The sequence below is a fragment of the Sciurus carolinensis genome, chromosome 10 (assembly GCF_902686445.1).
Source record: "Sciurus carolinensis chromosome 10, mSciCar1.2, whole genome shotgun sequence".
Lineage (NCBI taxonomy): Eukaryota > Metazoa > Chordata > Mammalia > Rodentia > Sciuridae > Sciurus > Sciurus carolinensis.
Window position 1 is genome coordinate 57,129,145 of NC_062222.1, and position 27,532 is coordinate 57,156,676.

Genomic DNA, 27,532 nt, shown 5'->3' on the forward strand with positions numbered 1-27,532 from the left:
TTTTCTTTTACCTTATGGGTCTGTACCTATGTTTTACTCCTTTTCTGCCCCTTTGGTAAAGCTTTGAGTATAAGAGAAAAAGGTAATCATATATACATATATCTGCCCAATACTGACAAGAGTGCCATAAAATATTGTTATAGTTTCTGACAATAGTCTTTCCCCACCCCATGCTGGGCATGGACCTCAGGGCCTTGTGTGTACCAGGCAAGTGCTTCACCCTGACCTATGCCCCCACCCCTGACAGTAGTATCTTACTTTAAAATTCTTTAAATCAGGTTTCCTTCCTGAAAAAAAAAAACCTAAATAAATCATCCTAAATTCAATTAAGAATGTTTTCCATGTATAAAAAATTCAGTTACATCCCTTATGAGAGTATAAATAGATCAGCCTAAATATCTAATTATCTGGGACTAAACATGTGAACTGTGAGTCTATATGTAAAGAAAAATTGTGCCATCCTTTAAATTTTTGTGTAAAGGTAAATATTAGCATAGAGAAATTATTGTTACACACTGTTAACAAAGAAGGCAAGAATAAATAAATTTTATTAAAACAAAAACAAAAATAGAAGCATGTAAAAAATATACAGGAAATATACCCCCATATGTGTATCTTTGGGAAATGATGACAGATTTATTTCTTTATATTTGTCTATATTTTCCAGTATCTTTTAATAAATACGTGCTTTCTTAAAATGAACGGAGAAAGCTATTCACAAAAGGAGAAACATTACTTTACAAAAGGAGAATACGTTATTTATAACAATCTAAAATCCACATTATTTGTCCAAAAGTTCCTATTTCTTTTGAATTCATCACAAGTTGCAGATTTCAGTTCAATTAAAAAGATGGGGGAGGACCCGGATTGAGGCAACATGGCGGTCTCCTGGAATAAAAATTGGTGTGCCTAGAAGCAGATTTTAAAGGTGGTTGCTCCTCAGAACATCTTTCGTCATATCATCTGATCATCTTACAACACCATGGCAGCAACAGCATTAAAATGGGTGATATCAAAGAGAATTTTCTTGAAGCATTTATTTCCAGTTCAAAACGGAGCTTTATCTGGTGTTTGTCAAAAATCTACATTTTCTTCTCTTCCAGATGACTATAATTGCAAAGTAGAGCTCGCTTTGACTTCTGATGGCAGAACAATAGTGTGCTACCACCCTTCTGTGGATATCCCATATGAACACACAAAACCTATCCCTCAACCAGATCCTGTGCACAATAATGAAGAAACACATGATCAAGTGCTAAAAACCAGATTAGAAGAAAAAGAGGAACACCTTGAGCAAGGACCCATGATAGAAAAACTTAGCAAAATGTTCTTTACTACTAAGCATCGTTGGTATCCTCATGGACAGTATCACAGACGTCGTAAGAAAATGAATCCTCCAAAAGACAGATGATATTGAGATTCTTGGAAGAATCAAAGAAAAATGTTATCCAGTGTCTCATTTGCAATTTGAGAAAATGCAATCTGGTGTATTTACTAATATGTGATATGTAAAATAATAATAATAAAATGTCTTTTCATATGTTAAAAAAAAAAAAAAAAGATGGGGATTTTACATTAAACATTTCTTTTCTTTCCTTTTTTGAAGTACTGAGGAGGAAACCCAGGGCCTTGTGCTTGCAAGGCAAGCACTCTACCAACTGAGCTACCAACTGAGCTATATCCCCAGCCCTTGAACATTTTCTTTAAAAAAATATTGTCTAAAGAAAAGTTCTGGGCTGGGGAGATAGCTCAGTTGGTAGAGTGCTTGCCTGGTAAGCACAAGGCGCTGGGTTCAATCCCCAGCACTGCAAAAACAAAACAAAACAAAACAAAAAAAACAGTTCTTCACTCACAATTCTAAAAACTCCTGGGACCATCTTCTCTACTTTTTTCATAGAAAACACATGTTTCATTCTACAATTCAACCTCAAAATTAATTGACTCCAATTTTGTGTTAATGCACTCTATCATCTAAAATGCAATGCCTCTGATAAATATCAACCAAGCACTACAAAATTTAATTGGAAATATGTGTTGCACATCTGGTTTTCCTGATTACCATCTAACAAATTAAAATGGCAAGCAGCAGCATCTGCTATCCCTGTGAGGTTAGGAAGAGATACTGAAGAGTTGCTTGAATTTATTCCTGCTGACATATCCCATAATGTATTACAAAACTGTTCTTTCACAGGCAAATTGAACTTAAAGTGATTTTTTAAAAGTGTGTATAAAATAAGTGGTATAAAATAAGCATTGTTCAGGTTTTTTGTCTTGAGTGCTTCTGATAAATTTAAAAGAAGTGGAAACTTTATTAGAGTTAAATGAATATTCATAAATTGTGGAATACTTGACACATGCATTAACACCATAGCCTTATTGCAAATTTCAAACTTTCTCATTTGAACTGTGAAAGCAATGCACCATCTACAGGCTAGCAGGAAATAAAAGATGCACACTTGATTATCTGCGAACATAACATTTATATGTGAGGAAATAGCCATTTATATTCTGCATATGTTCACAGCAACTCTTTCAGCCAAGAGAGGCCCGGGAAAGATGCAAGGGGAAGTTTAATTCTTTCATAGCTTCCAGTTTGGGTTCAAATTACACAGAATGATTTTTCATGTCTTCCAAATGGATAGCAGAATAGACAATTACATTATACAAATCACTTCAGAAATGAGAGACAAGCATCCATTTGCTCTATAAATTTATCACCTTCCTAAGAACCTCTCTCCATCATCCTCTTCACACTGCATGGTGGCGCACTCACATGAAGTGAGCTTACTGATTTCTGTTGCTCCCTTTCTTAGTAAAAAAAATGGTCCTTTTATGTCAGTACTTTCTGGTTACTCTATTTGCATAGCTTTATGTCTCTTAAAGGAACACACACCATGTAGCATATAAATTAGGAATTTTAGAATATCCATTCATAGACATTGATTTATGGCAGGACTCCATTTCAGCTATACTTTGGGCATGTCTGAAAGCTGTACAAGAGGTGAGATCTACAAGAGCTGGCAGAGAAGGCTCAAAGGTCAGACATGCTACTAAAGTCAGAATGCCTTTGTGGTAATGCTGCTTCATCCAGATATGAGTGAGGCTGCTATTGTGAGCATGACCACCATGACTGTGTGATGCTATTTAATCAAGCATCTTGGTAATTCAAAATGTGGAAATGTGCAATGGGGATGACATAAGCTATCTACTTTGCTTTATTCCAGTCTCATGAACATCAAAATGAAAAATACAACTGAATAATTCAATTCAGTCTCTTATGTTACAGTTAACTTATATTTCTTCTCAAAGTACTTGCTACATTTAGGCATTTTTTCAATAATAGTCTGTACAACAAAAATATTAGTAATGTATCTCTAGGGATTCTCAAATAATTTTATGTTCATTACTATTTATCCCATGTATGCTGACTGGTTTTATAAAGATGAACAGGGTGGTACCTTCCAAGTGCTAACATCATTTCATCTTATTTGAAGTATCAGTATGTCTATAAATATTTATTCCTGTAATTTCTAAAAGTTGAATAGGATGTGATGATAAAATACTTTTGGAGGACTTTGGAAGTTTCGATATTAGTGAAACTGCTCTTCTAAGGTTTCCGTCTTTGAAAAAAGAACACAGACCTTGTTATGCTCTTCGTAGTTTGGAATTCTGAACATCTTTATGAGAAAATGTTTACCATATTAAAATCATTCTTTTCTGCTTAGGAAGAAAGCAATTGATGAATTTGTGGTGTTACAAGAATCTCCCTTCCTAACACTTATGTTCAAAGATTGAAATGCAATCAACAGCTTTGTAGGGATATTCTTGACTTAATTGAAGAGTTGGACTATCTATCTCATCTCAGAAAATAAAGGAGCAGCTCCTAATATAAAGGGATTTCATAGGATATAAGCAGAGAGCTCTCGTTTATGGCTTACACAATAGAAGTTTATTTTCTTACAGTTCTGGAAGCTAGAAGTCTAAGATCAAAGCATTGGCAACTTTGGTTTCTTCTGAGCCTCGCTCCTTGTTTTGTGGATAGTCACTTTCTTGTTGTGTCCTTACACAGTCATGCTTTGATCTGTATGGTCTGAGTTTTAATCTGTTCTCTTAAGGACACCAGTCATATTGGATTAGGGCCATTCACATGACCTTGCTATATCTTACTTACTTCATTAAAGTCCCTACAAATACATCCACATTCTGAGATACTGGAGATTAGGCATTCAATTTATGAACAGAGAGCCAAATACTTTCCACTTCATGGAACAGTCATTAAATAGGTGGGTTCCAAAGTTTCCCCATGAAGGGTAATGGACCATGAGGAAGGAATAGCCTTGATCTGGAAGCGAGCATATCAGTTCTGCTCACAACGGCTAGACCCAGTCATATGTTCCTACCTACATTCCAAGGAACTAAAAAATGTATAATCAGTCCTGGATTGGGTAGATACTTCCTAGTAACACCTTCAAATGGTGAACACAGAATTGGAGTCTTTGGTCATTAGTTAGCCACCAAACTCTGCTACGTGCAGAAACTCCCAACAGCAGTTTCTTGAAGTTCAGTTCCATTGGAAAGGCAGTAGTTAAAAGTCATATTCCCTGGCTAGAATCCTAGTGCTGCTAACAACTGGTTGTATAACCCTAGAAATATTGCCCCTCACTAATCACCTTAGCTTCTTCATCTATAAAATGGGAATATTATTTGGAAGTTTGAAGAGACTGATGATAAAGCACCTGAAACAATGTTTGTCCCAGTTAGCATCTACAGATGTTAGTTGCTGATATTACTATTATCATTATCATTCCCCCGAATCTGCACAATCACATCTTCTTGTAAGGTAGACTCAGAAAGGTAGGGGAGCCCCTAGCCCTGGCTTTGTCCAGGGATAAGCAGGTGATCTGGGGTGACAGCTCTGTACTACAGAGGTGACCATGATTGAATGAATAGACCAATATTCCCTCTTGCAAAGCTGAGCGTATAGCACACAGAGTAAGTCAGCAGTTTATTGTGGGGGCAGAATTCAAAAAATGAAAAGAACAAAGCTATCCAACACCCAGAGAATAGGCAATGATCAGAAGCTACGAGACAATAAAAATCAAGAGTAGTCAGAAACCATGAATGGCAAAAGCTAAGGAAGACAATGGAGAGAAGTCAGTTCATTGCTCAGAGCAGGAACAGCAGCTGCAGAGAGTAGCTGAGTCACCAGAAAGGTATAGGATGGCAATAGGGATCCACAGCAGCAAGAGATGACAATGGTAAGAACTGGTAATTTCCCAAATGATCTTCCAGATTCATCTCAGTTAAGAGGGGGACAGGCTCTAATCCACATATTTGTCTTCTTTACTTTAGACTCTATTATGTAAGACTGTTGTAGCATGTCATTTTAGTTTGTAATTTAAAAGAGCCTGTCAATTGTAGCCACTGTAATTCATTTGAAACTCAAGTGAGGTTAGTTCATTTCTCTTTTCTGATAATGCAAATATAATAATAGATGTGAATCTCATACAGATGCAGACAAAATGTTCTACCTCCTGATTCTTGGTACTACACACCCAATGACTCTACCAGGTGTATGGAAATCTGAACTTGTTTATTCTTGGAGCTTGACTCCAGCCTTTCCAGGGTTGTTCATTGTTCTGAAATCTTATGGAATGCCAGGGCATCAAGGAGGCAAATAAGAGATAGGTCTGTTGCTCCTTGATCATCTCTTCAGAGCCCTGAACATGCTCTGTTCACATTATCCTGTCAGGTCAGTGACTTTTAGCTGTTTCTGTATTCTATTTGCAGCACAGATATTTTTGTCAAGACTGAGAATTCTGTGCTTACAATCCCACGTGCCCTGTTGCCATGCATCTCTTTCTGTGGTCGGTCTTCAGTCTTTCTTTCTTTTCTGTTCATTCCTTTTTTCCCCCCAGTGCTGGGGATCAAGCACTCTACCATTGAGCTTCACCCTCCAGGCCCTGGGGTCAGTATTGATCCCTCAATAGCAACATTGAGAAAGCCTGCTTCAATTCTCCATGTCCAAACCCAAGTTCCTCTGGCCCTCATTGAGCCTATAGAATGTCTGTTTTTCCCCTAGATGGAGTGAAGCTCTTTTACTTCAGCTTTCTGCTTGTCATTTGTCACTAACTTCATACTCTCATCTTTATTGGGGCATAAACTTCGAAATAAAAGCCAGAAAGTTCTCCAGACAACTGCAATGTCTATCCTTACTACAGACTTCACCTTGAAGAAGAAAAGAAAGACCTACCTACTTATATCAGAGGAAAGGAAAGAGAGAAATAAGGAGAAACTGGGGCTGGAGGTGTAGCAACTCATTGCAACAGTATGGGGGGAATCTATAGTTTACAGAACTAGAGATTACTTACATTGTCAGAACTCAAAGCAACAGAGCACAACTAGAGATCCGTTCAATAGTTCTTGTAGTTGGGTAAGCTTCCCCTGACTCTGTTGTATGTTCTACCATAATGAGACTTGACTATTCTCTGATTATTCTGTTCTAGATGCCACCAAAAAGTTCTTTTTTTGCTCAACATAATGGCATCTACTATTTTAACTTTTCTTTTTTTCAATCTTTGTCTTTCCGTTTGTCTGTGCCACCAGTGAACACCTTCCAAAGAAGGTATATTGGTCTAATTAGAGTCAATTATCCCCATTGGATAGAGTTTCATGATAGCTTTATTGTTACTGACTGAACAGTGGATTAGTTTTCTTTGGATCAAATAATTGCTCTTGTTCACATTAATTTTAATTAAGGTGAGGTAAGAAGAGAATTATAGGTAGAACTAATACTCTAGAAGAGGACCATGGGAATGAACTGTAAGAAAGGTGTGTGGACGGACAGGTACCTTAAGACTCAGCTTGTTCAGCTATTTTTTCGTTTGTTCCTACATGCGATAGTGGGTATTGAACTTAGAGGTGCTCTACCACTGAGCTACATCCCCAACCTCTTTTTGAATTTTATTTTGAAACAGGATCTCACTAAGTTGCCCAGCCTGACCCTGAACTTGCAATCCTCCTGCCTCAGCCTCCTGAGCAGCTGGGATTATAGCTATGCTCCACCATGCCAGGATCAGTGTTGCTTTTTTTTTTTGTGGTGCTGGGGATTTGAACCCAGGGCCTTGTGCTTGTGAGGCAAGCACTCTACCAACTGAGCTACATCCCCAGCCCAGTGTTGCTTTTTAAAGTAAGGTAAATAGGGAAAATATTTATCTTAGAATATTAATACATCCTTTCCCTTTGGTAACAAAATTCCACCCAGACTATTAAAGACATGGTTTGGCCCCATGAGACAAGGTACATAGTACAAATTGGTACATTATTAAAATCCAGGTGATTTAGCCTTACATAGAATTTATATAGCATTGTGAACTGTGACTACAAGATGAGATCATATTTTCTTTTTATATCTATTATTATGACACAAGGTCACAGGTGGTCCCCTAAATTCTCCCAACTATTTTGATTATTTTGTATATCCATTTCCCCAGCTTCCTCTAGCAAATAAGGTTGTATTAAGTGAAATAATCAATTAGTCACCAGCTCACGGCATCACTCACATAATATAGAACTTCAGAATCCTTTTGCAATTTCTTAGTTTCCTGAAGTGTCTTAGGCATCTTTAGTGGATATTGCACATACGCTCACACTCTCTGACTTATCAACCAGCCATCAGGTACCATGTACACTCTCTCGACCTGTATGTAGCTCTTCTATCAGCACCAGACTTACCTAGAGCATCTGGTTTTGCTTTGTGTACATGACAATGTCTGCGGGATTACACTGATGTTCAGGGAGGCCTCTGGATTACTTGATGGGCACTACAGATACCAAGCTCCCTACAGCTGTTACAAGGACTGGGCATCAACTTCTGCTTCTGCTCCACCAGGCATGACAGATGCTAATGATCTCAGTTGCTGTGTTGCCTGGTTTCTCTTTCAGCAGTGCTTTCCCCACCATCCAAGCACCAGTGCAAAGGTACTGACAAGGATGCTTCTCTCATTCTTGGATACAATTCTGATAGGAGGAACCCAAAATCTTTCACTTCCAATTTTTACTTACAACCTGCTCCCTCCTAAGTCCCAGATACCCACTCAGGGGACTTGTAAATGAGACGAGTTGAAGGCTAGCCACCAGGTTGCACATAAAGTCTATTCTCCTCCTACACATCTCTTACCAATTCAAGTTCGTTGTTTCTGACTTGTTTTCTTTTCAAGGTGATTTCTCCCAAAAGGCAATTTTGTCCTCATACAAATGGTTCCTAATGCCCACCCTAGCAGTTTGCCAGTCAGACCTGCTCACATCTCAAATTCTGCCAGCTTCGACGTGGGGTTCCCCGCTATGCTTAGGTTCTATTTGGTATATGGTTCTTTCCTAGTTCTATCTGGTAGATTAGGAGATCTTTAAGAAATGCTGTGCTGAATAAATAAACACAAAAATAAAAAATAAAGATACACAAAACTTGTGCTCTTTCCACTACTAAAACAGAAGCGAAGCATCCCTGTGGACATTAGTAAGTGATAATATGGTGAGAAAAAACATGGCAAAGATGAGAAAATACCCATTTCTATCTGGCATCTTCAGATGCCAATTATAAGCCTCAGGTTGTTTGATCTATGCTTCCCACTAACAGGCTATAAATTGGGTTTCCTACAACACCCTCCTCAGATTCAACTAATTTACTCAAGCATCTTGCAGAACTCAGGAAAATAACATTAACCTAACATTTACTGATTTACTATGTAGGATATTACAAAGGATACAGATGAAGAGAGATGCACAGGGGGAGGTATGGCAAAAGGGACATGGAGCTTTATGATCTCGTTGGGCACATCACCCTGGGAACCTTCATGTGTTCAGTTATTGGGAAGCTCTCTGAATCCTGATCTTTTAAGTGGAGATTTCATTGTATAGGCATGATTGAAGCATGGGCAACTATGTAGAAATGTGATTGGATGCCGATTGCCACCGACCAGCGGGACAAATGACACGTACACCTCAGAAGTTCATGAAGCAGCTTCCTTTATTCGGATAACACCCTCAACATATAAGCAGTCTCATGCATATGCAATTGTAACCAGATATGTCCATCCAATCCTATTAAAGGTCAAGCGATCACGAGCTCAAGCATACATGTAAGATATATCTGTCCACGTGCTAGGCTGCCGAACTAATTATCATACAGCCAATGCTAAACGCTTCCTGTTTTTCTCAAGGCACATTCAGCAGCCCTTTGGCTCTCTGCCAGTCGCCATCTTAGATGTATGTGGCGTAACCCTGGGCCCCGGGTCTCGCCCGCCACAATTGGACAAAAAGTGTATGATCTAATATATTAACATTAGATTTAGTGGGGAAATACAGTAAGGTCTGCCCTTCCTTGCAGGTCTGGGACAGGACCCCTTCTAAAATGGAGGTCTTACCAATTACTATCAAAGTAGGTTAGAGTACTTTATGGTCAGCTACAAAGCAGGTGGGGAGATTAGCATTTCTATGATCTACCTTGGAGAGACAAAATACCTGGAACTGGGTAATGTGTAAATAAAATATGTTTTTCATAATTCTGAATACTGGAAAGTCCAAAACTGGTTCCATGTCTGGGAGGGACCCAGATTCTATTTCCAAGATGGCACCTTGAATGCTGTGTCCTTACATGGTAGAAGGGATGGAAGAGAAAAAGGGCTTAAGCTAGTCCCCTGCAATGCTTTTCTAAGGGACTAATTCATTCATGAATGCTCAAGACTTAATTACTTCCCAAAGGGCCCTGCTTCTTAATACTGTTTCTCTGGTTATTAAGTTTCAACATGAATTTTGGAAAGGACACATTCAAACCATGTCAGTGGCAAAGAATATTTTATGATACCCTGCCTACTTCACCCATTTATAAATCTGCCTTGCCCTGTAGGTATTTGAATTTCTGGGTCATGCTTAGAAACTTAAGTCAAACTTAATCATAACAGTTATTTCTAAGTAAAGGTTTAAAATAGAATGAAAATGTCCAGGACTGGCTTCAGATGTACCATTTAATTGTTAAGTATGACCTTGGCTATAGGTTTCAGTTAAATAATTACTGTCATGGTAAATGAGTAGCCTATAATTTTCATTTGACTCTGAGGTAGGCACTGAATTTATATCAAACATTTTCAGAATTTATCTAGATGAGTTTGCTGTTTCCTTTACCCATTTAGCGTGATCAGTTTTACTTTTAAAACATACATTCATTTAATAGGATTTCAGAGAATGTATTATTTTGCATTGTTGAAATAAATCTTACTTTTCCATGATTTAAGAGCTTACTGGCATATTTTCCCAATGTTTTATTCAGAATTCTTTTCCCTCTATTTTTAAGTAATTGTTTCTATAAATTTATTTTTAATATTTGTTCTTTATCTGATCTTTTTTAAATTTATTTTTATTGTAAACAAATGGGATACATGTTGTTTCTGTTTGTACATGGAGTAACAGCATACCATTTGCGTAATCATACATTCACATAGGGTAAAGAGGTTTGATTCATTCTGTTAATTTTTCCTTCCCCCCACCTCTCCCACCCCTCTTTTCCCTCTATACAGTCCCTCTTCCTCCATTCTTGCACCCCTCCCAACCCCCATTATGTGTCATCATCTGCTTATCAGTGAGATCATTCGTCTTTTGGATTTTTGAGATTGGCTTATCTCACTTAGTTTGATATTCTCCAATTTCATCTATTTGCCTGCAAATGCCATCATTTTATTATTCTTTATAGCTGAGTAATATTCCATTGTATATATATACCACAGTTTCTTTATCCATTCATCAATTGAAGGACATCTAGGTTGGTTCCACAGTCTGGTTATTGCGAATTGAGCAGCTATGAACATTGATGTGGTTGTATCTCTATAGTATGCTGATTTTAAGTCCTTTGGGTATAAGCCAAGGAATGGGATAACTGGGTCAAATGGTGGGTCCATTCCAAGTTTTCTAAGGAATCTCCACACTGCTTTCCAGAGTGGCTATACTAATTTGCAACCCCACCAGCAATGTATAAGTGTACCTTTTTCCCCACATCCTCTCCAACACTTATTGTTGCTTGTATTCTTGATAATCGCCATTCTAATTGGGGTGAGATGGAATCTTAGTGTAGTTTTGATTTGCATTTCTCTTATTACTAAAGATGGTGAACATTTTTTCATATGTTTGTTGATTGCTTGTAGATCTTCTTCTGTGAAGTGTCTGTTCATATCCTTAGCCCATTTGTGGATTGGGTTATTTGTATTCTTCGTTGATCTGATCTTATATCGAGTTATATTATCCTTTTAAAATGAACTGAATTTTCTGTCCTTTTATATTTGCTCCAAAATATCTAAATAAAATATGAAATCTGATGGAATTTATCAATTAAACCATTTGAACTCTTTGTTTTGGGGAGTCTTGATTCTTTGACCATATTCTCAACTTATACTGTTATTACTAGTCTCTTTAAACCTTGACTCTTTCTGGCTAACTTCTTCAAAAATCATTTTGGGGTTTTGATGTTGTGGTTGTTGTTGTTGTTTTGAGCAATAAAGTTATATATGATACGTTCATGTAACATAAAACATAATTTTCAGATTTTTTAATACCACAATGGGAACTGTCTTATTAATAAGACTTCCCCGTTGGCCATGATTCTCCCTGTCTTGAACAGTGCACAGATTAGTACTGCCTAAATTTGTTTTTCTGATTTTTTTCATTTAGTTCTTCAATAGTTGACAATTCCCTACTGCCTAACACACTCACATATTCTATATATATGTTATTGTGGAACATTTTCTATCTTTTAAAGTACAGTCAGGTTCATATAGAGCCTTTTTCTTTTAGGTGACTTCACGTACTATGGTTTCTGTTTTTGACATGAAAATAACAATAATTTCCTGATTTTAAATATTCAATATTTAAATATTAGAAAACAACATAAAGAAGCTAAAATTGACCTAAGAGTCACTACCTACTTAAAACCACTATTATCTTGACAAATATCCTTCCAGATCCTCAATTTTAAAAAATCATATTATACATGACCTTTTTATAAACCAGTTTTTTTACACCACAATATACTGTATTTTTCCAAGACATTAACTATAAATGTATATTATTAACAGGTATTTATTATTACATTGTATAAATGTTCCACAATTTACTTGTTTTTAAAATTTCAAGTATTGGAAGAAAGGTGTTTTTTTTTTTTTTTTTTTTTTTGGTGCTGAGGATTGAATGCAGGACCTTTCACATGCTAAACATTAGCTCCACTGCTGAGCTACATCCCTAGTCCTGAAGATAATATTCCTTCCCTTATTTCTAAATTCTTGAAAGTTATCTTACCGTAATCCACCCAAAGCAAGTACCGATAGTTTATGTTTACCATGTGCCAGGTTCTCTGCTAAGATACTTCACAAGCATTAGTTTTGTTCTTACAAAAAAACAGCAGCAAAGTCCAAGTGAAAACCAAAATCATATACCATATTCTAGATGACAAGACATCCTAGGTTTCCCACAAGAAGGTGATTTTATTTTATTTTATTTTATTGGTATGAGGGATTAAAGACAGGGGCACTTAAACACTAAGCCACATTCCCCACCCCCCCCCCTTTTTTTTTTTATTTTGAGACAAGATCTCTTTAAGTTGCTTAGGGCCTCACTAAGTTGCTGAGGCTGGCTTTGAACTTGTTATCCTCTAGCCTTAGCCTCCCGAGTCACTGAAATTACAGACATGCGCCACTGAGCCTAGCAAGAAGGTGATTTTTCCCCCCACTTATTTTCCAAGTCCTCTGGAAGCTACTCATTGCCTTTTTTGGCTAAATTTTCTCTTTCACTTCAATTAGTAATTGTTGGGCATTTACCAACTTTGACTTAGGACCTAATTTCTTCAACTATGAAGTGAGAAAGTAGGATTAGATGTTTCTGGGACAGTTTCTAGCTCTGAAAAGCTTGATTCTGGGTTCTATGGCAGATGGATTTGTGTGTTTTCAGGATGAGAAGGCAAAATACTGTAAAACCTCACCACCCAAGAATTTATACCAGTGAAACTATCTAGACAGCTCTTAAGGAAGTATAAAATTTAAATATTTTAAGTAGAATTTTGTGGAGACCTATTGGAGGACAAATTGGTTTAAAAAGTTAGAGAAGGCCTCATTGAGAAGATGGGAATTAAGCTGAGCTTGAAAGCTAAACAAATGGAAAAACAGTAAATATACAGATACTTGGAGATTTAATCTATGATTTAAGATGGAGAATAAACAGAAATGCAAGATGTGCCACAGAAGTCTGTGTGATCCTTTGAATCCTCTCTTCGCTGTGTTCTACTCAGCTCCTTTGTGCTCTGTGCCCTGGGATGTGACCTGAGCTGGTGGACTTGCTCATCCTCAGGCTTTCTCTCATAGGAGAGTTGTGGGAGAGTGGAGTAGGGTTTTCTGTTTCCCAGGCCCCCTCACATCCAGGTTTTACTGAAGACCACAGCAACTATATAGAGTCTGTTCCATACACTCCTCTCCATAATGTCTGATAATGTTTCTCTCTTCACTCTGTTGGACATAGAGGTTGCAATATATCTCTTTCCACCCCAGAGCTAGCCTTGGGATAAAACACTATGTCTCATTTGCTCTGCAAACTTTGCCCATGTCTTGTCAATGGTGCCCTTAGGAAAATCTTCTTCGATTACCCCATCTAATATGCCATCTATTTCTTGCTGTTACCCTAATACTGTATCTGTGATTACAGGAATCATTTAACGTGCCTTTACATTTTAATAATTGTGAATTCACAATGTATCTTATTGTCGAAGTGTAGGTTCTAGCCTACCCTTTGGTCCTGGAACCAAAAGCATTTATTAAATTAATGCTCTGTCTTAAGATCAATGGCATCTTGGAATTGAAGAACTATAGTATGTAGTAAAAGATATTCTAATAGAGGGCAGAAAAAGCCCACATCAGATTCTGTGGAACAAAGGCATTTGAATTTTATTCTATAGGCAACTAAGAGTAACTGTTAGGCTTCTGAATAGAGCACCATAATTAGGCTAGCAATATAAGATGAATACACTACCAACAGTGTGAAGCAGGGACTGAATATAGAGGTCTGAATACAGGAGGGTCAATTAGGCTGCTGTTGAAATAATTTAGTTGAAAAGCAATGAAGATCCAAAGTAGGGCAATTAGAGCGAAAATAAAGAGGATGGGATAGACATAACAGGCTGTTATAGTTGCAATAAAAAAGTGACTAAATCAGGATAACTTAAATATTGGATTTAAGATATACAGGGAAGCAGGAAGGATAGGCACAGGCCCACAGAGCCAGGGACGGCCACCATCTATGTGGAAACTAGGGGAAACTGTTTAACCTCACTCCTACCAAGATCTTCAAAGGTCAAAAGGATACAACAGCTATAGTTGGATTATGGGTAAAAGAGGCCCACTATTATTTTTATAATTCTATATGATTTTTGGAATTTTCCACATTAAAAATTTAGTTGTTTATATATTTATTTATTTTTTAGTTGTCAGTGTACCTTTATTTATTTATATGTAGTGCTGAGAATCGAACCCAGTGTCTCACACATGCTAGGCAGGTGCTGTACCACGGAACTATAACCCCAGCCCTAGCATTTTAACTTTATAAAATGTCTCCCAAATAGAGTATAATTTGGACTAATCGAAGAAAAATAGGCAAAAACATCAGAGGTTAAGAATACAATCTCCAAGGAAAACTCTCTGAGATCATTTCTAAATCAAATGCAAAGACCTACAAAATTTTCAAGCTGCCCAGAGTTTCAGCCCTCTTTCTCTCTCTCCCAAGCTTGGTAATCAAAATAATAGTCCCTCCTGCAGGGACTTGACTATGTGCCAAGCACAATTTTATACCCATTACAAGCATTAACTCATTGACTTCTAACAATCGTCTCATTTTACAGATAAGGAAACTGAGCCATAGAGGAGTTAAGAAACCCAAGGGTACACAGCTAACCAACAGATGCAACCAGACATTCTGGTTTCAAGAAGTGGGTTCATACACACTACAGATCACTGTACGGTGTGGTGGTTATTATGATATCGAATGGTACCCATTCCTATCATTACAGAACAGTTTATAGCTTCTAGTTAAAGAGAGAATGGGCAATCAAGAAGAATTCACCAACAGTATTTTGTGGGCAAAAAACAGATTTGCCTAGAACTGCATAGATGCAAATCATAGAAAAAGTCTACCCTAGTAAATAAATATACAAACTAGAAGGGAAAATAAAGACCATGGTGCAATCAGATAATAGAAAAAATATATTATACTAAAAATATTTCTAAATAATTTAATGGTTTAAAACTTGATATAAAAATATGAAACCACATAAAAGAGAGTTTTTCAAAAAAAATACAAGGAGTAGGACAAAATCTTCCAAGTATGAAATAAAGCTGTAAGTCATAAGAGACAGACAGAATGAACCACATGCAATTTTTTAAAAAAAATCTTGAATAAGAAAACCATTAAAAGTTAAGAAAAATAACAAACTATAAATTATAAAAAATATTTGCAATTCATGGCACAAAGAGATAACTTTCTTAATTGATAAAGAGCTTCTAAAGTCAATAAAATTATGTAACAACTCAATAGAAAAATGGGCAAAGAAAATAAAACATCGCCAACAAATGAAGAAATCAAGACGGGGAGAAAAAGAAAAGAAAAATAGGCAAAGATATAAAGAGACATCATAAAACAAGAAATTACATATGATTCTTAAACATAGGAAGAATTATTTAACTTCATTTAATAGAAAATACATATAAAAACTAAAATGACATTGCAATGCCAAATTTCATGAAATTACTACAGTGTAAAAAGTTTGATAACTCACTTTGTCAGAGCATGGGGTAGTAGGCCCTGCCATATGTTGCTAATTACAGTGTTAATTAGTTCAATCACTGCTCTGGATGTTTTACTTTATCTATGAAAATCACACACACACATGCACTTTCACTTAACAATTCCTCTTTTGAAGTCTCCCTCTTCCTCTCCCTCTCCTTCTTCTTTCCAGTACTAGGAATTGAACCTACCATGCGCAACACCACACTGGGCTGTATGTGTTTTATTTTGTTTTTTTTAAAGAAAACATTTTTCTCAATTCAGCATGGCACAGGCTGGCAATTCCAGTGACTCAGGAGACTGAGGCAGAAGGATCATGAGTTCGAGACCAGACTCAGCAACTTAGCTAGATCCTGTCTCAAAACAAAAAATAAAAAGGGTTGGGGATGTGGCTCAGTGGTAAAGCACCCCTAGGTTCAATCCCTAGTACTGCAAAATAAAATAAATAAGTTTAAAAAAGAAACACACACACACAAACACACACAAAGGAATCTAAGAGAGTGGGTGAAGAAATGATTTCTTCTTCTATAAAATGGAATCATCTGTAGTTAATGCAAAGGAGGAGGTGGCTTTCTATATACTTATATATACCTTTCCTACAAGTATTATGAAAAAAAGTAATTATAGGGATGGGAGACAGAGGGAGGGAGAAGTGCTGGGGAGTGATATTGGTCAAATTATATTGTAATATTGTGTGTATGTACAAATATGCAACAAAAATTCCATCGTTATGTACAACTACAGTGCATTAGTAAGAAAAAATAAAACTGTGGAAAGAGAAAAAAAAAAACTAAAAAAAAAAAGTTGCAGATTACAAAAAAGTAATATAGCCAAGGGTAAATATTATATATTTATATTTGGACACATGTTTATTTTTTGAATATATATATGTATATGCATATATATTTGACTAGATATATAGATAAAACAACCAGTAGTGCAGAGATGTAATTACTGTCAGTACATGCAGGGAAATCATCAACTTGATACATAAGGAATATGAATTTCTTCTATTTCCTACCTTACATTCCTATATTTCTCCATTTCTCCCTCCATATTTGCCTTCATCCTAAAGCTTTTTCCTTAATGGTCACAAAATGTTTGTAGCAGTTTAGTTACATACAGACAGAACTTCTGCAAGGAAGTCTTCCAGTGTCACTTCAGGTTTACTTTCTTAAGTGTGAGGGTCTTCCCAGAAGCCCTCTAGTGGACACCCCCTTAATGCCACATTGGTGAATTTTGGGAAATCCATCCAGTCCTAAACTACTACTGGAAAAATTAAGGGGTTATCACAGGGAACTTAGATCAGTGGTTCTCAACTTGGAGGAATTTTTCCCTCTGGGGGATATTTGGCAATATAGGGAGATAGTTTTAGTTGTCACAACCTAGAGAAAGTGTGGTACTTGCCAGGCACAGTAGTGATGTCTGCAATCCCATTGATTCAGAAGAGGTGGGAGGATTGCAAGTTTGAGGCCAGCCTCAGCAATTAGTAAGGCCCTAAGCAAATTAGAGAAACTCTGTCTAAAAATAAAAAATAAGAAGGACTGGGATGTAGCTCACTAGTAAACTTCCCTGGGTTCAATCTCTAGTACCAAAAGGAAAAAAAAAAAAGAAAGGAAGGAAGAAATTAAGTGTGGTACTGACATCTAATGATTAGAAGTCAGGGATACTGATAAACATCCTACAATGCCTAGAAGAGCCCCTACAACCAAGAATTATTTGACCCCACATGTCAACAGTGCAGCCGCTTTTTGGCTTACACTAATCATTTGCTGAAGAACTCACTTTGGGAAGTCATCCGCCGTGACCAGCACAGTAACCTTGACTTGCACCCACCTTGGTCTAAGTTTCTTCCTTAAAATCACAATTCAATTGTGCCTCCCTAAATTGCAACTAAGTTATCTTTAGGTAATTTCTACTTATTATTGGGGGAGTAGTCTCTATTTTGGCATTTCTCATTGAATTATTAAAAAACCTAGAAATTCACCTGTCCAAAGGGGACTGTTTTAATTCCAGGTTATGTAGTTGTTGAATAGAAAATTAGAGAAGCAGACCATCCCACTAGCAGCTCTAGCCTAGGGTCATTGCTCGTGTCTACTGCAACCATGATAGCCTTGCTGATTCAAAAGGATTAGTGGTCGCCCCAATTTTGGACCCCAAACCTGTATTTTAGCTTACATTTGGGGACGTATCCTCCAAGTAAGATGTGAAGAGGTGTAAAGATTTCTTTCAGTCATGTGCTATGTCACTTCTGGCTGGGTCACTCCTCTCCGGATGCCACCCTTTCTTTGTGATTAATTCCTGGTGGCTTTAGTGTTCTTCCTTGCCCAAGGACACCAACTGGGATCATCTAATTAGATAAATTGGAATATCACAAAGGAGGGGGTCAAGGTCTTGGTTCCTTTCCACTCAGGCAGTTCCTTGCTTTTTGTGAAAATGTGCATATCAAGAGGTATTAGGATGGAAAAAAAAAAAAACAAAAAACAGGCTTCCTAAGAAGGTAGCTTTGCCAGACACAAAATAAAAACCGAAGAGTCTCTAGGTTCTTACATTTACCTAATGAAAAGCAATCTCCCCAGTGTTTCTTCTTAGTGGTGGTGGGGGTGGGGTGGGGTTGAGAGTGGGGCCAGGGTAGACTGCTCTAAAGTGAAATTCTGTCTCCATTTAGAATTGCATCTGAGAGTTCAAAAAATTTTAAAACAAATGTCAATTTTCACCTCACCAGCCAATATATTACACTTATTCATTCCATTCTCATTTTGGATCATGCCTTGCTTTTAGCTTTAGAAATTGCCTAAATTTAACCCTCCCCATTTTTGTGATTATTATTTGAATTATTGGTTACAGGTCTGTCTGAACAACAGGAGCCTTAGAAATAAATGAACTATTCCTAGTCAATCTTCTCTTGACCTCAGAGTCTTCTAGTTATTTTTTTTCTTATCTAGAATTTGAATGTACTTTTGTGATCTCATATTGGTTATCTTATTAATTTCGTCAGCTTGGATGTTATTTCTTTTGCAGATGCTCCTCTTCCAGAGAGTAGAACATCTATTCTTTATTTCAAATCTATAGAAATAGTGGTCCTTACATTCTACAGATTATGGTGTATTTTTTGTTGTATATGACACATGGCGGTTTGACAGTATTTAAAATTCCTCTATAACTGTTGCTTATGAGACTTTCAAGGAATTTGGGTCTTCTATGTTTATTTGCTTTGATATTACTTCAAAGCATATATGCATACATAAAAACTTAGATATACTACAAATACATATATATGTAGACATATATATATATATATATATATATATACACACATATTCATAAAAGTTTCAAGTACATAGAAGCATAGAAAGCAAGTTTCTTCATGACTTTGTCTACCCTCACATTCCCCCTAGATCGCCATCATTGATATGTATTCTTCTGGATGTCTTCATATTATGGCCCTTTGAAAATGTGCTTTAGTTTTCATGCTATGGTTTGAATGTATTCATCTTATACTGTCTAGGCTGGTCAATCTGGCTAATTACTCATCTGTGTATGATTAATATTTTTAAAATTTTTAAAATAATTGTAGATGGACAACGTGCCTTTATTTTTATGTGGTGCTAAGGATTGAACCCAGTTCCTCACACATGCTAGGCAAGTGCTCTTCCACTGAGCTACAGCCCCCACCCCTGATCTTTAGCTCTTGTTCCAGTTTTTCTTCTGTTGTCAACACTCTTTTCTGGGCAGCATATCACTCCTTCTCTGCTCCTCCTTCCCTTCCAACTCTCTGACTCATATGGGTGGTATTAAATTGTACAAATGTCTTCTGTCACCCCCAGGCATAGTTGACTGGTCCATAATTGATCATATAATCTGAGTTTGCCCAATCATAACACCCCATCCCAGATGCACTTTGTTGATTGGTCTGGAATATCCCACCTGAGCTAGAACGTTTTTCTTCCCTGGGATTCCTTTAACATAGGACCATGGACCTTGTGAATCCATACCCTTCTCTTGCCAAAGCCTTTAAGATGTCAGTGAGGTCTGGAGTTTTTGGTGACCATGTTTCCTAAAAATTGGAGAAAGAATTTCAGTGAGAGAATGAAACAGACTTGTAGCACTACGGATATGAAAGAAGTTTTGGAGTCACTCACATACTCTTTGTTCCTGAGACCTAGTATTTCTCTTGTCTTTCCCAAGTTCTTCTAATTAAGGGACTCAAAAGTAATTCCCCTCTTTTTGCTTATGTTAGGTTCTTAGAAATCATCATGGAGCTACTATTTTAGTAGTTAAATAATGTTTACTATAATATGAAGTTTAGAATAAGAGTTATTAAATGGATTAAAGAAAAAGGAAGCAGGGTAAGGGGATAGAGTGATGGGGATGCTAATTTACAGGGTGATCAAGGAAGGCTTCCCTCTGGAGATGACACACAGACTTGAATGAAATGAGGGAAGGGATTATGTGACTGTGTCATTCATTATGTGCATGAGTTCTCCTCATGGGGCTTATTAGTTGCATCCTTTGGGTTCTTAGTCACACTTCTTTATATGGCTACAGAACTATTTTTATTTCTATGACTTAGTATACCAACCGGATTTTACAGTCCAGGAAGTGCCTATGCTTCCTGTGTCCTTTAAATATCCTTCAATGACTACTTCTTGGATGTTTTCTTGTCAGTTCTGCAAGAGAACCTGGAATTAAGAAGTATTTTGAAAAGAAACAGGCATTGGAAGACCCCATAAGAAGAAAGTAGCTACAGCATGGAAGAACAAGTCTTGGAGATAAGAAAATTGGGTTTGGATCCCAGATCACCAGTGTCTTGTAGGGACCTGAACATGTCTCTTAACATTACTGAATCTATTTACCTATCTATGAAATGAAGATGGTAGTGTTAATTTACAAATTGTTGTAATAGTCAAATGAAGTCATCAGTATGAAAAACACTTGGAATATTATAGGAAATCAATGTTAGTTGATTTTTTAGTATGTAGAGCTTGGAATATCCTCAGAGATAATAGGCTTGGGTCGATTTTCTGAATAGAGTTCTTAAACATACTATGTTATATTAAAAAATAGAAATAAGAAATTTAGTAAATACAATATTTCATCATGCTAATGATAGGTAACATTGAGTGCGTACTGTATTCTAGGAACTATTCAAAGAATGCTACATGAATTATTTTCTTGCCCTAACAAGATAAAAAATAATGGTTTTCCCATCTTACTTATGAGAAATAAGAGGCACAAAGAGCTTAAATAATGTTTATTGTGTAATCTGTTACACAATAAGTAGCAGAGTTGGGATTAAGATAGTTTGACATCATTGCTCATGTTCTTTCAACTACACACAACTATTTATGTTGTTAGAAACCATTATCTTAAGCTTTTCCTAAAGGAAAATCATTATAGAAAATGGCAATAACAAAAATAGAGTATAAATTAAAGTACAGGTATAACCAAGTTTTAAAAAATAAGGTTGAAACATGTTGGTTAACCAGAAGTTAGTTTAGACTTTACCTAAAGTTAGCACCCAACATTACAATATGAAAGATGATTTATTATTCAATTTCAAATCTTTTGTCTCAAAAACCACTTATTTTAAGAAAAATGGTTGCTTTGTACTGCCAGAGATTTAAAAAATTTCCTAATCTAAATAGAATGTTTAATTCTGAAGCCTGTTTAAAAGCCCTACACAGAGCGTAGTAATGACTTTGGATCAATCATAGCAGATATGATCAGTTTGAAACATAGTTGAAAACTCAGCAAAATGGTGATTTTGGTTATCTAGAAAACTGAATCAAACTTCAATGATAGAGTTAAGTATATATAGAGTTAAGTATATAACAAAAAAAAGATGAGTTCTAATTATTTCAATCTTTTACCATGAGTTCAGTCTATAAAAACTAGTAACATAGCAGCTTGAGGAATACATTATGTAGAGAAAAGATCACGGGAAAAGATCATTATTTACAGATACTAAATGATATCCATTATTTCAGGTTTATAAATAGTAGTTAGATGAGGCTAGGCTGGGCCATAGTAGTTATGTGTAAACTAGATAACTCAATCACACAGACTAGCATTTCAGTATCATATCTCATTTTATAAATCTTTTAATTCAGTGTTTTTTTTTTTAAAGTCTAAGTATGAATGTGGTACTAATACATGTATTTTTATGAATTTATAGAGAAGTAAAATATAAAGTTTATCTATGAATATTTAAGATTAACTATGAAGCTGGGCATGATGGCCACATTTATAGTACCAACTACCTTGCAAGAGGAGTTTGAGATCAGCATGTGCAACATAGTGAGACCCTACCTCACACATACACACAAGCAAAAATGAAACTAATGAACTACACACAGACATAACGTACATAAAAACCTAATCACCTAATCTTTGACATGGTTGGATTTCAATATCAGTATTAGGCAAAGACTTGTGGTATAAATATTAATGTGTGGTAAGACACATGCAACAAAGCATATACAAAAGTGGACAGAAATTAATCTGTAAATAATAGGGACACATTTAAGTATCACAAAGTATGAGTCTTGATTTATAAGGGGAGTTTTTGATCAAAAGAAAACAAAAATGGAAGCCATTTTTAAAGAAAAGTTTTAAGAACATTACTGGCTTTCAATCTCATGTTGGTATTTCCTTGCCAATCTGCTTTATTGTTTTTGCTCTGCTATCTAGTAGTTACATGAAAATAGTATTATCTATGCTGCCTCTTCAAAAAAGTTGACCAAATATCCATTTTCAAACAGCAGAAAATATTAATAAGATTAACTGTTATTACTTTGGATGGTGTAAGTAACAGTTTCTCAAAGTAGAAATCCATTTATCTGTTTGTTTTAATAATTTTATCTACTTTACAACCTACTGGAGCTAAGCTGCCTAGACAACAGCTTTCATTAATCATCTGTGCCATCCAGGTAAACCAAAACAGGAACAGGCCATGACTTTGAGTTCTTATGCAGCCTCAATTATGTGTTAGTCAGCTCAACCATCCATTATGTACTCAATAATAGGTATGACACAGCTCTGGACATCAGCAACACCATAAGGAGGCAAGCAGAGGCAGTTTGTTTATACTTCTTTTCCTGGTGTTAACATTCTTAAGAAGCGTGGGAGATAGCAATGAGGCTGTGTCTTCCTCTTTAGAACCTTATAGTAGCACACTACTAGATGTCTTCATTTCTATTTGTTATATTAATAACCGGACTTCAGAATAACAATGCCTTGAGAAATGACAGCACTGCATCTTAGAAGGAAAGAAAATGTAGCACGCCAGCCTGGGGACAAACTTCTAATTGCCTATGATTCTTGTGAACATAATAATTTCCTGAATATTAAAGCATGTATTGAGGTCAGCTACAGTTATAAAGAAAAAATGATCTTGAAACTTTAAAATTGCATTGCTACACATCATAATGTAACAAAGTAAACAAAAGAAAAATTAAAAAACATTGTTTAAAAAAACAATGGCAGGGAAAGCAGCTGATCTTTAGGAAGGCACTCAGTTGCTTATTATGAAGTATTTACAGAGTCCGATGTATTTTCAAAGCTGGTTACAGTCATTACCACAGCACACCCTTGTGAGGTAAGTGTATTATCACCTTCGGTTCATAAATGAAAAAACAGAAGTACAGAATGATTAAGTCACTCCCTAAGGAGAATGAGTCAACGTCAAGAGTCATAGTTGACCGGCTTAACGACTCCTGACGGTTAGTCCAGGGCTTAGTCAGCGGAGCCCAGAGTGGCTTCCCTGGCTGGCACCTGGGCTTAGGCTATTTCCGTTCAAGTTAAATCAGAATATTGGAACCGACTGGACAGAACTTCCAAATAATTTTTACTTCCAGCAAGATTTATCCCTGAGGTCCTACTGTCAGGATTTGGAACAGAAAAAACTGTCGGGTGCACTCCCCCTTCCCCCAGCCGCGGCCAGTGGGTACCGCGGGCGGTTCCGCCTATCCCTTTTCGCAGTGATGGCAACAAGTGATCACCAGCACTAGTGGAGCCGGGGCACGGTTGATTGCTTAAACGACTCTCCATCGCAGCCTCTTTTTGAAACCAAAGAGAAAATGGTGGGAGGTCAAAAGAAAACTAAATAAACGCACATGCAACTTGTCCTAGGATCTCAACTAAGCAAATGAAGCCTTATTGTGTGTGCTGAGCCTGCAGTTCCCAACCTCCTGGGGAAGATGGGAGGACCGGGCGACAAAGGGTACATTAGGCATGCCAAGCAGTAAGTACGACCGCACTATTCAGGCGGAAGAGCAGAGGACTGAAAATCACTCCACAGCACGCGAGTGCCGGACCCGCTGAACGACCACGTGATCAGTCACTTTTTATTAAAAAAAAGTCTTTGCGTTAAAAAAAAGGAGGGGTGGAGAGAGAGAGAGAGAGAGGAGAAAGAGAGAGGGAGAGAGAGGAGAGAGAGGAGGAGGAGAGAGAGAGGAGAGAGAGAGAGAGAGGAGAGAGGGAGAGAGAGGGAGAGAGGGGAGGGGAAAGAGAGAGAGGAGAGAGAGAGGAGAGAAGAACAGAAGGAGAGAGGGAGGGGGAGGGAGAGAGAGGGGGGAGAGGAGGAGGGGGAGAGAGAGGGGGGAGAGAGAGAGAGAGAGAGAGGGGAGGGGGAGAGGAGAGAGAGAGGAGAGGAGAGGGAGAGAGGAGAGAGAGAGAGAGAGAGAGAGAGAGAGGAGAGAGAGAGAGAGAGAGAGAGAGGAGAGAGAGAGGAGAGAGAGGAGAGAGGAGAGAGAGAGAGGAGAGAGAGAGAGAGGAGAGAGAGAGAGGAGAGAGAGAGGAGAGAGAGAGAGAGAGAGAGAGAGGAGGAGAGAGGAGAGAGGAGAGAGAGAGAGAGAGAGAGAGAGGAGAGAAACGAGAAACTCCACTTCCCAGAAGCCTCTTGTTACACACGCAGCCGCAGTCTTGCGCAGGCGCCGCCAGGGCCAAACGGACACGTCCGTCACGTGGACAGTAGCCGGCCAATCCGGTTTGAATCTCATTTTTTTCCTCTCACCCCCCCCTTCAGGAGCGGTTGTGCGATCAGATCGATCTAAGATGGCGACTGTGGAACCGGTGAGTATTGCCTTTGGCCCCCACCCCCACGGGTCCCCGCGCTCTGTCTCCCTTCGGACTGAGGGACCCCGCGGGACTGCGTTCCCGGCGCGCACGCTATCCCTTGCCGCCCCCTCCCCCTCTTCTTGGGCCTGACCTTCCGCGGGCAACTGGGGGTGCCCTGGAGGCTGACCGAGGCGGCGTGTAGACCACACGTTCTGGTGGGGGCCCGAGAACTGGGGGAGCTAGTGGGGGAGGGGCGGCGTGGCGCCTCCTGCGGAGCCGCGCGTTGTCTACAAGGGTGTAGGATGACGGTGGCTCGGGGCTAGGTGTGTGGGATTGTCTTCGTGATAGGAGGGCGCGGGGCCGTCTCCGAGCGAGCACCGGGATCCGCGGGGAGGGTGGGCGGCGAGCCGATCTGGAATGAGATGGAGGAGGGAGCCTCGGGGCAGCCTTTCCATCTCCCTCCCTCCTTCCAGCGCTCCTGCTGAGGGGCTCGGGTGCCTGGCGCGCGAGGGTCTTCATTAGACCGGTGGGCTGGGAAGCCGGTGGGCGCGCGGTACGAGGGGGTGGGATAGGCGGGAGTGGAGCCGCGGCACGCGCGGAGAAGCTTCGATCTCGCCGAGGGGAGACGAGAGGGGCGAGCGCATGTTACTCCAGCGCACCAGAGAGTTGCCGGGGTTGGCGGCTGGGGAGGCGAAAAAGGTTTGGGATAGGGAGGAAACCTCGGTGTCGGGTGGTTAAGCTTTCTGAGTAGAATGAGGGTGGTGGTGAGAAGGGGGATCACATTGTCCTCGCCCCTCCATGCTTGGGACTGGGCTGTCATGGAGGAGGGAAGGGGGAGGAGCGAGGCCTACTGATCGCTGCTGCCGGTCGGCTTGCCGGCCGGACCTGCTGCATTTCACACGCGCCTGTCTTCCATTCATTCATCCTTTCCGCACAGTGCGCACGCCTCAGAGAATGCGATCGCGTCTAGATCCATCTGTTCTTCCGTGTCTTCATCGCCTGGAAGATTTCTAAGACACAGTGAATTGGAAGTAGAAACTTAACTTTTATTTTAAGAGTGCTTGTCCGTTTGAATTTTTCATTTTCATTCATGCTACAGAGTTTCCTCTCAATTTAGGCACCATTTTAAACATCCTTAAAGCAAATTAATCTCAGGCCAGAAAGTTGGTAGTTACCTCTGAGGCTGAGGATATTTTTGTCGTAGTTTGAGTTTTTGACACTGGCTTATTGAAACTTCTGGGCCTGTCTTTCGTTTACCGATTGTCACACATATGTGATAATGTCTCAGATGCATAATGGAGTATATTAGCAACCAGAAAACATTTGACACTGTGAAACCAGTTGTAGATTTTCCTTGTCAGGTATTTTTGTGAATCTTTATATGGTAACTTGTGATTTTGGTTTACCAGTTTGTTTTGACTTTTAAAAGACTTCTTTAAAAAACTTTAAAAAAATATTCCATAGACTACACAGTAGCTTATTTTATATTACATTGATGCAAACTGTCCTTATTTGTTTCCAGAATTTAAGGCAGTTTTTCCGTTTCATTGCTTCTTTATTGACACCAGTTTTCATTTATGTTTCTTGAAATTAGATTGACTGAAACCTCTCTTAAGTAGCTAATAAAATTAACTGACTTTAGAACATTAAAGCTATATAAGAACAAGTATAAATACGTAAAATTAAAAACCCCCTTAAGAGATTCTGATGTCCACTTTTGATGGTATCTGCTCCTAGCCACTATACCAGTGTCAGGAAAAAGGGTTACAATGGTAATGGAGGGAAGGCTTAAAAATCTTTAAATGATAAAACAATAATGTGTTCTGTGCAGTTTTCATCAGTAACATTTATGGTCCTTCGGATTTGTAAAGCTATTCAGGTTTGTTTCAACACAAACTATACCTGCAAAGTGGAAAAGGACTATTTTGAGTCAGTAAATATTTATAGCCCTTGATATGTTTTGGGTGGTGTAGCAAAGGATACAAAGTTAATACAAAATGTGATTCTATACCTTGTTCAGGGAAACTCTTAAGAAGCTTAATTCCCAGTGTTGTGGTCACTGATACAGTGTTCTAGTCCTGGCCCAGGGAGATTTGGATAATGTGTTTAAATTTAGGAAGATGAATTATGTTTAAAAAAAGAAAAAAATTGGGGAGATGAACAACCCTAAAACTTAAAACTGTAAAATCTAGGTTGAAACTATAGTAGTTTGGGGTTATATGTAAAATAGTATCAAAGTATGCATTTTTAGTGAGAAATACGAATTTTCACTATTTTTATGCACCCTTGTCCACAGGCTAATCATGTAGTATTCCTTTTGACAGTTTTATTATTTAATTTTGGCACTAGAGCTTGAACCCAGAGCCTCCCACATAATCATACACTCTACCAATGATTTGTACCCCTAGCCTTGGATTTTTTTTAATTTTTTTTTTTTTAGTTATAACTGAACACAATACCTTTATTTTATTTATTTATTTTATGTGGTGCTGAGGATTGAACCCAGTGCCTCACATGTGCTAGGCAAGTGCTGTACCACTGAGCTACAACCCCAGTCTGGATTTTTTTTTTTAAAGCAACTGATTAGTATTGGGGTACTATTGCTGAA

The 27,532-nt window shown here is 38.1% G+C and overlaps 2 protein-coding genes across 3 annotated transcripts in view; both read left to right on the forward strand.

Moving 5' to 3' along the window:
- The first annotated feature begins 867 nt into the window (after positions 1-867).
- On the forward strand, positions 868-1,547 carry LOC124994857 (39S ribosomal protein L42, mitochondrial). Its single transcript, XM_047567132.1, has one exon. The coding sequence runs from the start codon at positions 983-985 to the stop codon at positions 1,409-1,411; it is 429 nt and encodes a 142-aa protein (XP_047423088.1). The 5' UTR covers positions 868-982; the 3' UTR covers positions 1,412-1,547.
- A 22,305-nt stretch (positions 1,548-23,852) lies between these two features.
- Eif4e (eukaryotic translation initiation factor 4E) overlaps positions 23,853-27,532 on the forward strand; it is a 38,692-nt gene continuing 35,012 nt past the window's right edge. The window contains exons 1-2 of one of the 2 annotated variants that reach the window (XM_047566275.1): positions 23,853-24,109; positions 24,893-24,939. In XM_047566275.1, the coding sequence (XP_047422231.1) occupies positions 24,100-24,109; positions 24,893-24,939 (57 nt within the window). In that variant the 5' untranslated portion in view covers positions 23,853-24,099. Of the gene's footprint in view, positions 24,198-24,892; positions 24,940-27,532 lie in introns of both variants that reach the window. The other variant, XM_047566276.1, reaches the window with a different exon arrangement.